The sequence below is a fragment of the Hoplias malabaricus genome, chromosome 4, assembly GCF_029633855.1.
Source record: "Hoplias malabaricus isolate fHopMal1 chromosome 4, fHopMal1.hap1, whole genome shotgun sequence".
Classification (NCBI taxonomy): Eukaryota; Metazoa; Chordata; class Actinopteri; order Characiformes; family Erythrinidae; genus Hoplias; species Hoplias malabaricus.
The window spans coordinates 1,368,410-1,383,678 of NC_089803.1; the positions used below are offsets into that span (position 1 = coordinate 1,368,410).

The 15,269-nt window shown below is 40.4% G+C and overlaps 2 protein-coding genes and 1 pseudogene across 2 annotated transcripts in view; 2 read left to right on the forward strand and 1 right to left on the reverse strand.

Annotated features, from left to right (window-relative positions):
- The window catches only part of LOC136694003 (NACHT, LRR and PYD domains-containing protein 3-like), a 30,205-nt pseudogene extending 19,100 nt beyond the window's left edge, over positions 1-11,105 (forward strand).
- The window catches only part of LOC136694071 (zinc finger protein 850-like), a 196,988-nt gene that overhangs the window by 80,020 nt on the left and 101,699 nt on the right, over positions 1-15,269 (forward strand). The gene's annotated exons all lie outside the window — the stretch shown is intronic.
- LOC136694236 (zinc finger protein 658B-like) lies at positions 851-5,482 on the reverse strand. The gene is made up of 2 exons (XM_066667629.1): positions 5,380-5,482; positions 851-3,371 (listed from the first exon to the last, which is right to left on the reverse strand). Exon 2 carries the CDS (start codon positions 3,258-3,260, stop codon positions 1,827-1,829), a length of 1,434 nt encoding a protein of 477 aa, XP_066523726.1. The 5' UTR covers positions 3,261-3,371; positions 5,380-5,482; the 3' UTR covers positions 851-1,826.

The following is a 15,269-nucleotide window of genomic DNA, read 5'->3' on the forward strand; positions in this document are numbered from 1 at the left end:
GAGATACTGAATTTGGGTTTTTCTTTAGTTGTCAGTTATAATCATCAAATTAAAAGAACTAAACAATTGAAATATCAGTCTGTGTGTAATAAATGCATATTATACACAACTTTCACATTTTGAATGGAATTACTGAGATAAATCAACTTTTTCATAATATTTTAATTTTATGACCAGCACCTCTATGTGCTAATAATGATGAGTCTGCAAATTTCTATGAGTCTGCCAGCATTTCAGACATGTCAAATATGCATTTAAACATAGGTGGCACTATAAAGACAATGAGACAGGCATATCCTTAATTGTCCTAACTCCAGTAGACCTGCTTTATGATAAAACTCAGTTATATTTGTTTGGAGATGAGATCAATGAACAAATATCTGATCAGCTTCATCCAGACAATTGTCTGCCCTTGTGGGTGCTATGGAGCTCCTAATCCACTCCCAAACCCATGCTCTATGAAAATTATAATTTGTATTATAACAAGTGGGAGGCCTGTGTCAAATTTCATTTTCATTTTTTGACCTTTGGAAATGTCTCAAAAATATATGACTTCTTCCACTGTGGTATCTACAATATTATTACTTATATTTATATCCAATTCCTTACTTTATAATTTAAAAATATTTAATTTCATGATTTTCATTAAAATGTCTTCTATTGTTTACAAAAGAGAGAACAGTGATGCTTGTGAATATCCACACAATAAATAAAGAAATAAAGTAACAAACAAGCAAGTTGTGTCCTTTAAAAAGTACATTTTAAAAAGAGTAATATGTCATAATATCAAAAAATAACTCGATTGACGTCTGTGGATTAAAAAAACAGTTTAATATCCTACAGAGGGCAAACTAAAAGCATAAACATGAAAGTCTGAAGTCAAGTCAAAGATACAAACAGAGTCAAAGGACAAAACCAAAGAGAAAAATAGAAACAATAGAAAAGCTCTGAATGCACAGATAAGGCAATACTCTTTAACAATCTTAACCAACACTGTATTTAAATACTCTGTCTAATGAGCATGAAGGAGAAACAGGGGTGATTGATATTCAGGAGATTTGGAACAGTGAAAAGATCTCAGATAAGTGGAGGTGGTCATGTGATACTGCTGAGGATTCTGGGAATACCATCCTTCTTGTTCATTTTCAGTGAGAGTCCAGAGAGTCATCTGATGATCATAGGATGGGAATCTTTAGAGTAAGATACACATTATTATAATGTTTGTACTCAGAACACTGTAATAAACACCCGAGTGACTCTACTATAGACTTAGATACAATATGAAAATGGACCAAATCATTATAATTCAACTGGTTTTGAACTTATAATAAATGCTTTTCCACGGCACACTTGTCTTGCTGCAGTGATAAGCAGGCATGCCCTTCATGGTGATCAGAATGAGGAAAACAGTCTGTCTGGATGTGTGCTGAGGTCCTGGTAGCACAGCCCCGTGACTCCTGGTCTCCATGAGACTAATAGCTCCACCAACACTGATCTTTCCCCTTCCAAGGGTATACAGTCCAGCCCCAGAAATAGGGAGGAATGGTGATGATGGAGGGCAGACTGGCAGTAGAAGCTCAGTACGGAGTTGTATTGTCTCTATTTGGAGCACCGTGAAATACAACAATGACAGTGTGAATGAGAGGGTAATTAGGAGCTGTAATAATTAATTCTGAGGTCACATCTTGAAAATAAAAATAAAAGTTCCATAAACAGTCCGTGGCATCTGGTACAACACAGTTAAATCAGACGTCTCCAAATTCCCAAGCACTACACAATTTAGCTTTAAGGATATTTTTTACATTGAATTTGGCCCAATACAATAATTAAACCCCAATCTCTGAAGGTAATCCCTCACTCAGTGCTAAACTTTCTGGCTCTGAGTGAACGCGGTGATGTTTCCGGACAGAGCTCTGATGACTAAAACTCTTCCCACACTCTGAACAGTGATACGGTTTCTCTCCTGTGTGAACGCGCTGGTGTCTTTGGAGAGTACCCTGTTCAGTAAAACTCTTCCCACACTCTGAACAGTGATATGGTTTCTCTCCTGTGTGAATGCGCTGTTTTTGTAGATTACACTGTACAGTAAAACTCTTCCCACACTCTGAACAGTGATACGGTTTCTCTCCTGTGTGAATGCGCTGGTGTCTTTGGAGACTATTCTGTTCAGTAAAACTCTCCCCACACTCTGAACAGTGATACGGTTTCTCTCCTGTGTGAATGCGCTGGTGTCTTTGGAGACTACCCTGTTCAGTAAAACTCTTCCCACACTCTGAACAGTGATACGGTTTCTCTCCTGTGTGAATGCGCTGGTGTGTTTTGAGATTACCCTGTTCAGTAAAACTCTCCCCACACTCTGAACAGTGATATGGTTTCTCTCCTGTGTGAATGCTCTGGTGTTTTTGGAGACTACCCTGTACAGCAAAACTCTTCCCACACTCTGAACAGTGATACGGTTTCTCTCCTGTGTGAATGCGCTGGTGTGTTTTGAGACTACCCTGTACAGTAAAACTCTTCCCACACTCTGAACAGTGATATGGTTTCTCTCCTGTGTGAATACGCTGGTGTGTTTTGAGACTATTCTGGTAAGGAAAACTCATCCCACACTCTGAACAGTGATACGGTTTCTCTCCTGTGTGAATGCGCTGATGTGTTTTGAGACTATTCTTGTAAGGAAAACTCATCCCACACTCTGAACAGTGATACGGTTTCTCTCCTGTGTGAATGCGCTGATGTGTTTTGAGAGTACCCAGTTCAGCAAAACTCCTCCCACACTCTGAACAGTGATACGGTTTCTCTCCTGTGTGAATGCGCTGGTGTGTTTTGAGACTATTCTGGTAAGGAAAACTCATCCCACACTCTGAACAGTGATACGGTTTCTCTCCTGTGTGAATGCGCTGATGTGTTTTGAGACTATTCTTGTAAGGAAAACTCATCCCACACTCTGAACAGTGATACGGTTTCTCTCCTGTGTGAATGCGCTGGTGTTTTTTGAGACTATTCTGGTAAGGAAAACTCATCCCACACTCTGAACAGTGATACGGTTTCTCTCCTGTGTGAATGCGCTGGTGTGTTTTGAGACTACTCTGTTTAGTAAAACTCTTTCCACACTCTCCACAGTCATAAGTTTTCCGTTTGTTTTCACTTGTCTGAGATTTCCTGTTGGATGTGTGAGTGTGGGGAGTATCCAAGGATGCTTCCTGAGAACTGGAGCTTCTGTCCTCCATATCCTCACATTTAATCCCTCCTGATCTCAACATTGTGTTAAATTCCACTTGGAAATGTGTCTTGATGCACCTGTGGAAAAAAAATCTGGAACTTTCTTGAATAACAGGAGCCAGAGAATGTATCCAAAGAGATGTTCTTCTGTCCTGGAAGACAATAAAGAAACAAAGATAAATTAGTTAAACTCTCTCTCCCCTGGCTCTCTGTTGGTGACCAATATTCCCCTGAATTTGTAGTCAGTTCCACCTTAAGTACTGCCACTGAAACAACAAATAGAGCAAAACCTAGGGCTGGGCAATAAGCGCAAATCAATATCACAATTAATTGCACATTTTACCACGATTACGATTTATAAATGATTATTTTGTTTTTGTATTATTGACCCTCAACAGTTCAGGGACGAGGATTGTGCTGTAAATATGCTCCAGTATTAAATGTGGGATATTTTTTTCTAATGTTGCTGAGAGCTTGTTTACATTTAACTTATGTTCAGTGTAGTCTTAATTATACTCAAAACACAGCACATCTAAACCAGACAATAGCTGCTCCGGTCGCTTGGTCTGATTTGGCATTTAGGTTGCGTCCATATGGCAGATAGGGGCAATGTTATTTCAAATAACATTTTTTCTCTTGATGTATAGTTTCCATAAATTCCCAACTCTAATGATCCTGTTGTAATACAGCTGCTTCAGGTTGTGATGAACTTTGCAAGTAGAGGTTCCAATAACTTACATTCATTGCTGCACAATGTTTTACATTAGGAATAGGAGGAAAGGTACTTACTTGCAAAGTTCATCATGTTATAAAAAATGTTATTTGAAATATTCGATTTAAAAATAAATATACAGTTTGGGAAGGTTAGTGGTGATGTATGAAAATGTACAAAATAATTTGCTTGAATCCTACAAATGATCAAAAACACTGGGAGTGAACAGCAATTTATAATATATTTAAATAAAAACTCAGGGTAAATAAAAGATACAGGACTCAGTTAAAATATCATATTAATTGAATTTTCTCCAAATTACCTATTTCAGATAATCTGGATGAATTATGCCACATGTGCGCAAAGAGGTCTTATCCCTGTTATACACAGTGCGTCAGTATTCCACTTTGTTGTAATAGATCAACATTTCATGTTTCTTTTTCTCTTTTTTTCTTTTTACTCTGCAGATACAGTGTAATGTGTGCAATTTCTGGTTCCACCACAAATGTCTGGCAATGACACCAGAAGAATGGGAGACATTCTCTCAAACTGGACAGGACCTGCACTGTCCACACTGCACTGATGTGTAATACGTCCCTGTGTGTGTTGATGTAAATAGTTAAATAACTGTTCCTGTAGTTCAGTAGGATAGTGCATAATTGTATGTTCAAAAATATATATTTAAAGCATCTACAACCAACCTAAATAAAATGTGCAGTTCTAAGACTTAATTATAATCCCCATCTTTCCTAGTCCTGAAATAGAAAATATAGGAAATCTGACATTGAAAATAGATTCTTAAATTTGTTACAAGGTTCACGTGTCCAAATGAGCATGAAGGGTATTGGTCCTTGGGTGTACTACATCATAGGCCCGAAATTGGGTCTGTGGGTCATGTCATTGAATTGTGAAACCTATCTTTCCTAGTCCAGAAACAGAAAATATAGGAAATCTCACATAGAATCTGTTTTCACAAATTTGTTACAAGGTTTACATGCAGCACATAGGAAGCTGATGTACAATCAACTTTCAAAAGTGTGTTACAGGGTTTACTTATTTAAATGCTGATATTTAAATGCCTTATACCCAAGACTTTTATTTCGAAAAGAAGTTGCTTCGCTAAAGCACTTCTCCGCCAGAAAAAACTTATCGGTAAATCACATAATGATATTTTCACATCTTACAGCAGTAAAAACATTGAACGCCAGTGTGTGTGAATAAGTTCACAATATGTAGTAATTGCACTGAAATAGTCATTTGGCGAGTACATTTTGTTTTTTAATAACCAGAATATGCGTGGGTGAATGTCTGTAAACACAGTATAAACGGGATGAAAATGTCTTAAACACGTTTATCTTCAGTAAAACACGGTATAAACGGGGTGTAAATATCTCAAACGCGTTTATCTTCAGTAAAACACGGTATAAACATCTTAAACACATATTTACCTTCAGTGAAAACAGGTCTTGATTTCTCTCCGACACACAGCTCTCCTCCTGCTATTCATGCTACACACACACACACACTCTACTCCACAACACCCGCCCCCTCTCACACGATTGGCTGGAAAATCATAACAGTCCTATTGGACAGTCCCCACAGAGACAGCGTCCTTAGTCCAGACGATCATTTCAATAGGTTGTTTTCAGTCACATGGTTACTCCATACAGCGGGCAGGAAAAGAAAATATGTATGGCATGCATTTGGGGCCAAAATCGTCTTAAACCTAACGCCTGTAACCTAAAAATAATATAACGTGTACAGACGAAAAGTATGTGGGTGTTGTTGTATTGAGAGGTGTTCCTTTTATGTCTACAGAACTTTTTTAAGTGTACAGCATGTTTTTATATCTGCAGAGGTTTTTTTTTTTTCATGTACAGACGGCATATTTTTAGGTCTACAGAATTTTATTTTTGTTTGCTTTTGTTTTTTTTTCACTGTATCACAGATTCATGCCAGGCTATGTTTTATCATTCTTAAGCACACTATGTTAATTTTTTGCTATTTGATTTTTTTTATATTTTGATATATGACTCCATAGCCTACATAGTATATTGAATTACTCTATGTCTTAATTTTGTTATTTGTTTTAGGTACAAAGTATTTTTAACAGTTAGTATTTTAGTATCATGTTCTATCTTCAACTGTCTCTTATGTACAGTGGAATAATTTTTTTTCTTTATATTAGACCATTGCCGTTAGTAACTGTTGTATGTGACGTCTGTAAGCTACTGAGACCTTGAATTTCCCCTGGGGATCAATAAAGTATGTATCTATCTATCTATCTATCTATCTATTTATATTTTTACATTTACATTTACATTTATGTATTTTATCCAAAGTGACTTACAAAAGAGGATCTAACATTCAAACTACAGCACAATTTATACAAATTACCTTACATTGAGTGCAATATGCCAGGAAGTTATAAGTGTATTAAAGAAATCTCCAAGAGTATCTTGGAGCTGGAGAGCTGGGTCTTCAAGGATTTCTTGAATGCGGAGAGGGTTTCTGTTGCTCTGATAGTGCTTGGAAGCTCGTTCCACCAGCGTGGTACCAGAGATGAGAATGGCCGTGTTAGTTGTCACTCCTTTGAGGAACGGAGAGGGCGGGCGCTAACATATGGTTTTAAGGGTCTATTGAGGGAGATGGGAGCAGAACCAGTGAATACTCTGAAGGCCATCATTAGTGATTTAAATTTGATGCGAGCAGCTAAGGGTAGCCAATGCAGCTCAACTAATAGGGGCGTGACATGTGCTCTTTTAGGCTGGTTGAAAACCAGGCGTGCTGCAGCATTCTGGATCATCTGTAGCGGTCTCACAGCACGGGCCGGAAGACCTGTCAGGAGTGTGATGCAATAGTCAAGACGGGAAATTACTAACGTCCGAACAAGGAGCTGTGTTGCATGTTGAGTTAGGTATGGCCTAATCTTCCTTATGTTGAATAGGGAGAAGCGGCACGATCGAGCTACAGCGGTAACGTGATCTGCAAAGGTCAGCTGGTCATCAACCATGACACCCAGGTTTCTTACAACCTTGGTGGGAGCCACTGATAGGGACTCTAGCTTGATGCTGATGTTGTGGAGAATAGCTAACTTGGCTGGGAGCACCAGCAGTTCAGAAGCCGGAGAAGCCGTGTGAATGTATGATTGGGCCTAGAGAGGTGGAGTACAAGGCAAAGAGGAGGGGTCCCAGCACAGAGCCTTGGGGCACACCTGTTGTGAGGTGGTGTCGCGCTGATGTTTGTCCAAGCCATGACACATTGAAGGATCGTCCAGTGAGATAAGACTCAAACCAGGAGAGTGCATTGTTCTTGAAGCCCATGTCAGTAAGTTTGTTTAGTAAGATGTGGTGGTTGACCGTATCAAATGCTGCTGATAGGTCAAGCAGGTTGAGAACTAAGGACTGACCTGTCGCTTTGGCATCTTTAAAAGCTTCAATTACTGACAGAAGCGCAGTTTCCGTCGAGTGGCCACTCTTGAAGCCGGATTGGTTAGAGTTATTTGTTTGTTTGCTTTATTTTATTTACCTTTACAGACGTTATTCTACAACATCTTGGCCTTTTCACTAAAGTTGCAACATATTGCCAGTAGATGGCGGTATGTACTTACACTTTGAATAATGTTGCAAAGTAAACGTATGTTTTTTATTAACCTGCTGCTTTATCTCTTTATAATCTGTAGGATAATTTACTTAAGTTTGAACACTTTAGATGTGATTATTATGATAAATGTAGTATGATGAATATATACATTTATAGTATTAAACACCACGTTATTGCTTTCAACAAGCAATTAATTTAATTAGTTCCTCAACAAGTAGCTTGATGCTGTTATGGCAAATCTAAAATTAATCTACATATAACCAGGAAGGAAGATCGAAAGATCAATGCTCAAAGAATTCTTTGGGGAGAACAGAGGAATAAGACACGCAGTCAAAGATTCTCTCTTATCTCTCGAGTTTATTGAACAAAATCAAGTCATATATAGAACCCTAGTCACGTACACCATCAACATGTCTCGTTCCATCAACCCAAACATTCCCTTATTGGTGCCTCATTATCTCCAACTTTATAGTTGCCAGGGAGAAATGGTGAGAGATGTCCTTCAGTTGTTGACTCCCACAGGTCAACGTAACCACACAACGCAATAAGTCCCTTCACCTTCAAGCACTAAGGCCTACATCATTTAGTAAGAATTAACCAAGATTAATCAAACCCCATATATATTATGTCATTGGTTATTATTAATCATTACTCATTAGTGTTAATCTGCATTTTTCCATCACATTCTTCCCTTTTTATGATTTACAAACTTTAATCATAATATTGCTAAAAGGAAATGCAAAAGATAACATCAACCATGGACTAGCTAAGCTTTCAGTCTAGGCATCATAACTCATGCACTTAAAAAAACATATTGAATGATTACATGTGATATGATTACATGTCAAATGATTAAATCAAATGATTATTTAAACTTATGAAATCATAAAATCAACTTGAAATCAGCATTAATAAATGAAAAGTGAATAATAAATGAAAAATGAAAAAGATTTACTCCTCATCCAATGAGGCATAGATTGGCGGGGGCATTTCAAGAGGCATCTCATCCAGCGGATTTTTCTCGGCTGCAGGGTCAAGCTCCATGTACACATCTGCACTCACCATACTGAATTGCATACCAACAGAACGTTCAATAATTTTGATGATCAGGCTTCTGGCACAGGGAATAATACAACATCTGATTAATGTTATTACTAATAGAGAAATGATTACCGTGACAGCCAGTTTCAGCCCCAATGCCCCCCCATTTGCCAAAATAGGAATTAAACCATGTCATCCAGTCATTATTTATACCTGAAAATGTATACAACTCCTCAGTAAAAGTTGTTAACTCCTTCATTGCCTCAGTGAATGACCCATTTTCTGCTGTGTGATTAGGAATCAAAGTGCAGCAGCGATCACCAAACCCGTGACATACACCTCCCTTTTCAGCCAAAATCATATCTAGGGGAATTCGGTTCTGATATGTCATTTGTGAAGTGTAATGCAACTGTTCCCCCAGAATTTTCAGTGTGTCACGGGTCATATTAGCCAGACGTTGTTGATTATACCATATGAAATTTATCCAATCCACATTTTTGTTGATCGTTACCCATATGAAAATGGACTCAAACCCTGCTCCTATAGGGTTCTGTGCTTTGAATTCATCGGGGATCCCACGTGGAATGCCTATTGCATCTACGTAAATCAAACGGTCCCCCAAGAAATTTCTCTTGGCCCTGTGAGTCACCTGTTTAGTCGGAAGGTCAAACAATTTGGATCCAGGAAAAATAAGTGTTGGCTCTGCCAACATGACCAGAGCACATGTACCTGTCCAGTTTGAAGGAAGGGTTGATCTAAGATGACCTCCGTTACCACACCGCCAAAATATGTCAGCGTATTTGTACCTGTTGTGACAGCGTATTTAGCTTATTGATACCAAAGATTTGTACCTGAACGTATGGTGCCGCTGGGATACAGTGGACACGGTGTGTAACTGTAGAACTACAGAGTGACCGGCGTGTGGACGGTGGAGCTGTGAGAGTGGACACGGTGTGTAACTGTAGAACTACAGAGTGACCGGCGTGTGGACAGTGGAGCTGAGAGAGTGGACAGTGAGTGGACACGGTGTGTAACTGTAGAACTACAGAGTGACCGGCGTGTGGACGGTGGAGCTGAGAGAGAGGACAGTGAGTGGACACGGTGTGTAACTGTAGAACTACAGAGTGACCGGCATGTGGACGGTGGAGCTGAGAGAGAGGACAGTGAGTGGACACGGTGTGTAACTGTAGAACTACAGAGTGACCGGCATGTGGACGGTGGAGCTGTGAGAGTGGACAGTGAATGGACACGGTGTGTAACTGTAGAACTACAGAGTGACCGGCGTGTGGACGGTGGAGCTGAGAGAGAGGACAGTGAGTGTAGAAACAAGGAGGTGTTCATAATGTTGTGGCTGATGGGTGAACACACTCCTGTACGTTTGAGCTGTAAAACCACAGAAGTGCAGCCCCCCACTGCAGTGATGAGGGGGAGGAGCTGAACCCCGCGGGGGGCATCACATGACCCCGGTGTTGGGGGAATGCTCTTATGGTCACAGCCCTAGTTTCAGGTTGATGTGGAGTTTAATGAGTTTATAAATGTGTGTGTTTGATGTTTAGAGTCCAACACGGAGGAATCAGCAGAATGAGACCAGGACCAAAGAAATGTAAGATACACACACACACACACACACACACTATACACTAACACACACCCACACACACTGTACACCCACACACACTATACACACACACACACACACTATACACTAACACACACACACTCTATACACTAACACACACACAGTACAACCACACACACTACACACACAGACACACTACACACTATTCACTAACACACACTCACACACTTACACTAACACACTACACACACACACACTATACACTAACACGCACACACTGTACACACACACACTATACACACACATATACTATACAGACACACACACACACACACTATCTTACAACACAAACATACTCAATCTAACACAATGTAATGTTTGTGTGTGTGTGTGTGTGTGTGTTACAGATTACTGTGATCTGACTCTGGATCCAAACACAGCACACACTGCTCTCTCTCTCTCTGAGGGAAACAGGAAGGTGGAGCGTGTGAAGGAGACTCAGTCGTATCCAGATCATCCGGAGAGATTTGATGGTGTTCCTCAGGTTCTGAGTGTGGAGAGTTTCACTGGACGCTGTTACTGGGAGGTGGAGAGGAGGGGGGTGTGGGGGGAGTGGGTTGATATCTCAGTGTCGTACAGAGGAATCAGGAGGAAAGGACGAGGAGATGAGATGGTTTGGAGACAATAAATTCTCCTGGAGTCTGTTCTGCTCTGAGAACAGTTACTGTGTCAGACACAATGATCAGAACACTGAGATACACCCCCCCCTCTCTCTCTAAGAGAGTCGGAGTGTTTCTGGACTGTGGGTCCGGCACTCTGTCCTTCTACACCATCTCACCTCACACACTCACACACTTACACACATTCACCTCCACATTCACTGAGCCCCTCTACGCTGGGTTTAGGTTCTGGGATTATGACTCCTCAGTGCGTGTGTGTGAGACAGAATAGACACACTTTCTCTCTCCTACACACACACACACACACACAGTTTAATATCACATTTACACAAATTTTTTTAATTAAAATTTTTAAAAAAATAAAAAAACTAAAATGTCTTTGTGACTCTGTGTTGTGTCTGTTTTCTCTCTCAGTTTTTAATTGATTTTAAATTAAATGTAGGGTTTAAATGATTTGCACATCATTGTAAGTTGTTTTTATTTACATGTTGCACACTGATTTAGAGCAGTGGGGAAATACACTAATATGGTAGGAGAAAGAAGTAAGGAGAAATGGTCAATTCAAATTAAGAAAAAACTATTATTTCTCTGATAGCGTTAGCATATTGAGACTAGCAAATGTGCCTTGTCACAATCGTCATCCAGTTCCAAAGATGACCAAAAATGCAAAGAGACCAAACGGTGGAGCGAGAAAGTCTGGTTTAACTTTGTGTACTTACTTAAATAAGCTGCCATTGTATTTCTTTATTCTGTTCAAATGTATTTGTGGCATATTCAGTTTTAAAAGTGAGCAGGTGCATGGAGGTCTTTTATTTTGTAAAGTAAATGAAGCTAGGCGACATGCTCATCATTACCACGTGTTAGTGAGCGCACCTCGGAGGTGATCACCGCTGTAGTATTTGCACTAGCTCTCAGTCTTGGTCCTGGTGCCACTGCCCTCTGCAGATTGTAGTTCTCTCCTCACTCCATAAAGGTTCAGAGAGCTTTGTTCGTTAGCTGCATCTGGTGTTGGGCGGCAGAGAATTCTCCAACAACGTGCAGAGCAATGGCCCTTGGCTTATCATATTCTGTCAGGTTTTAGAAAGTGACGTTTGATCTAGCCATTACACTCTGCATTTGACATCTGGAGGAGAATTATTAAAGGGTGAACTGAAGGGTGCAGATTCAATAAGTGAGTTTAATAGGACATTACTATGACATTTTTTTTTTTTTAAATAAAATGCTCCCATGATTAACAAATGATATTTATTATTTATGTAGGCATTATTATTTATTTTATTTTCTTATTTATTTGGCCATTGATCTGTAGGAGGGCGGCACGGTGGTGCAGCATGTAGTGTCGCAGTCACACAGCTCCTGGGGCCTGGAGGTTGTGGGTTCGATTCCCGCTCCGGGTGACTGTCTGCGAGGAGTTTGGTGTGTTCTCCCCGTGTCAGTGTGGGTTTCCTCCGGGTGCTCCGGTTTCCTCCCACAGTCCAAAAACACACGTTGGTAGGTGGATTGGTGACTCAAAAGTGTGAGTGACTGGCGCCCCCTCCAGGGTGTATTCCTGCCTTGCGCCCAATGATTCCAGGTAGGCTCTGGACCCACCGCGACCCTGAACTGGATAAGCGGTTACAGATAATGAATGAATGAATAAATGATCTGTAGGACATTGTTCACTAATGGAGTTTACAGAAAACAATGTATTTTTCATGAATAAAACAAAACGTTCCCATTTGGTTTGTACAATATATTATAACATTGTTGGACATGTATTTTATTTGATATGTTTCCGTTTCCAATGTAAATAACTCTAGTTCACTGACCGATAATAAGCCGTCCACAGGCAGTCTGCTTTAGGCCTCGTTTGTGTCCCCTGCCGCACCAGTTAAGGTTTTGCCAGGTTTTGGGTGAAGACCTTGCTGGCTGTCCTCCATATTGTTTTTTTCATGTTATGGCCTCTACTCAATGACGATCCATTTTCATTGCTCTGCCCCTGTATTATTTGAAGTTATTTTGCTAAATGTAAGTTTACTGCAGGTGTACAAACACATAGTGCACAATGATCAGTGCACTAAACAATTCCAACAGTGCAATATGTAGTGTACAACTGATGTACTGGATAGAGAATAACCATAATACACTCACAGTGTTGGAAATGGCTCCCTATTCACTGTTCTCCATATCACTCTTTATACAGTGCACTATTATAGGGAACTGAATGTAGGAGGGTAGTGGACTATTTCGGACACTAACACATGCAGGTTTTTACCAAACAGCACAGTGCTTTATGGGTGTCCTCTATCCGCTGATGTCACAATGATGAACAATTTTCAGTGTCCTCAAACAAACCCACAATGTACTACAAAAGGTGGTGTACTGTAACGGGGGTGTGATGAGTAGATTTAGGGAGGCGGACACACTCGCTACAACACGGAATTTAATAAAGAGATAACGAGAAACGAAAACTACGAAAACATTTGGGAAGAGCAGGAAAACAGGGCAAGAGACCGAACGAGGCACGAGAAACAAGAAACGAGAAACAAGAAACGAGAAACATGAAACCCAATACACAAAGAAACAAACCCACGAAAACAAAGAAGCAAGCAAGCAAACAAACAAACAACCAAACCACGAAAACAAATGAACAAACAACCAAACAACTCAAACTCAAACTCAAAATGACCGATGACCAGGAAGTGAGGGAAGAGGGCTTAAATACATGAACTTAACAAGAAACAGCTGAAACGGATAACAAGGGAAACGATGAGGAGGCGGAACAAAAGGTGGAGCTAGAGTGAACATAAACAAAGCCATGTGCAGAGACAGGAAAACAGCGAAGAGAGAGCCAATAGAAAGGGGAAAACAAACCAGAAAGTGTCAAGATGTGACATGTACGACCCATTGTGGGTTTGTTTGAGGACACTGAAAATGGCCCACTGTAGTGGAGTATGGATCGAATAAAGAAATGAAAAGTTCTGAATGAAAGACTCTCCACTCTCAATAAGGATTTCTTGGGACAGAACCCCACATTCCACAAAACTGTGTGTGTGCGTACAAACTCTGCACCCCTCCCCACACACACACACACACACCAACTCACGCACATCAAAGTCTGACCAGGACACTTGTCCATGACCCCCTCCTCGTCTTCAGAAATGGAAAGATAACAGGCCCAGTTTATGACGCTTTTAGGAAAAAGAAGATCAAACAAAGTGGTGAAGACCAGAATTAATGAACCTAGTTTATGGCCCTCGGCATCAAGATGGCAAGCCTTATCGTATGCAGAATCACACAGATGGCCCTTATGTTATTCTCAAGTGAATGTCTACTAACTAATGAAGTGATGTGTATTACTGTTTCAATCATGAAGGAGAATTTCTGTCTCTGATTAGGAAAACGAATTAGTTTCTAACATCTAGCATAATATTGTAGTGGGATGTAATTGTAACGTACCCAAGATATATAGATACATAGATATTTGATAAAAATAATCCAGGACACTCATTATGCTGTACCCCAAGTATGTATAATGTATTTTACCCTAGTCATTATTCTATATTATTCAGTATATGTGACTTCTTTCTCTCTCTGAAATGTGAAACAAGTCACGTGAGCCTCAGACCCAGGATCCAATCAAAGGAAGGAGACCTCCCAAATGGGCGTGACCGCACCACATCTGAAAAGGGAGTGCCCATCTCTGTTCACTCTCTTCTCTTGTTACTCTTCTGCTACCCTTTTCTTTCCGCTATGCTCCTCACGTCGCTCTTCACTTCGCTTGCGACACTCTTCCTTCTTCCTTACGCCGACGAAACTACTCTTCAAAAAGACTCTAACAAAGGATCTCACTCAACTTCCAAGGGACGCCTTGTGCTAGTTAGCAGTGTGATACAGAAACTACCGAGTAACATCGAGTAACTCTCAGTAATCTTTTCTTTGCTTATTTGAGTTCATGTTTTGTCGCCCAATCAAAGTTTAATCTCACGACTGATCAAAGCAGGTTAAACTTATTTTGGCCAGAATAAGATATCACCCCTGAGATTAGTTGATAGCGGATTTGTTAGAGTTATACTCTGACTTCTAAGGGCATCGCTTCTGGGGACTCGAGTAACGAGTGAATGACTCTTCGACGCCCCCCCTCACTCCGGGGACGAACCAGCCAGGCCAGCAGTTCTCCGTGAAGGGAATCCCCCGACTGATGTCACACTGTCTAAGGCCAAGAGTGTCTGACTCACCCTGGAAGGAATCCCCTCCCTAACGAGCCTACCTTCAGTGACACGGGGAGGACGAGAAGCAAAGACCCGGAGAACGGAGATTGAATTGTTGGACCCAACGGCTTGGTGATAACGGTGACAAGAGTAAGCAAGCAAAATTTACTCACTTTTCAGAAGCTGATGCCTAATTAAGTCTCTTGATAAATTTATACATTGATTAAATCTCATTTAGCAACACA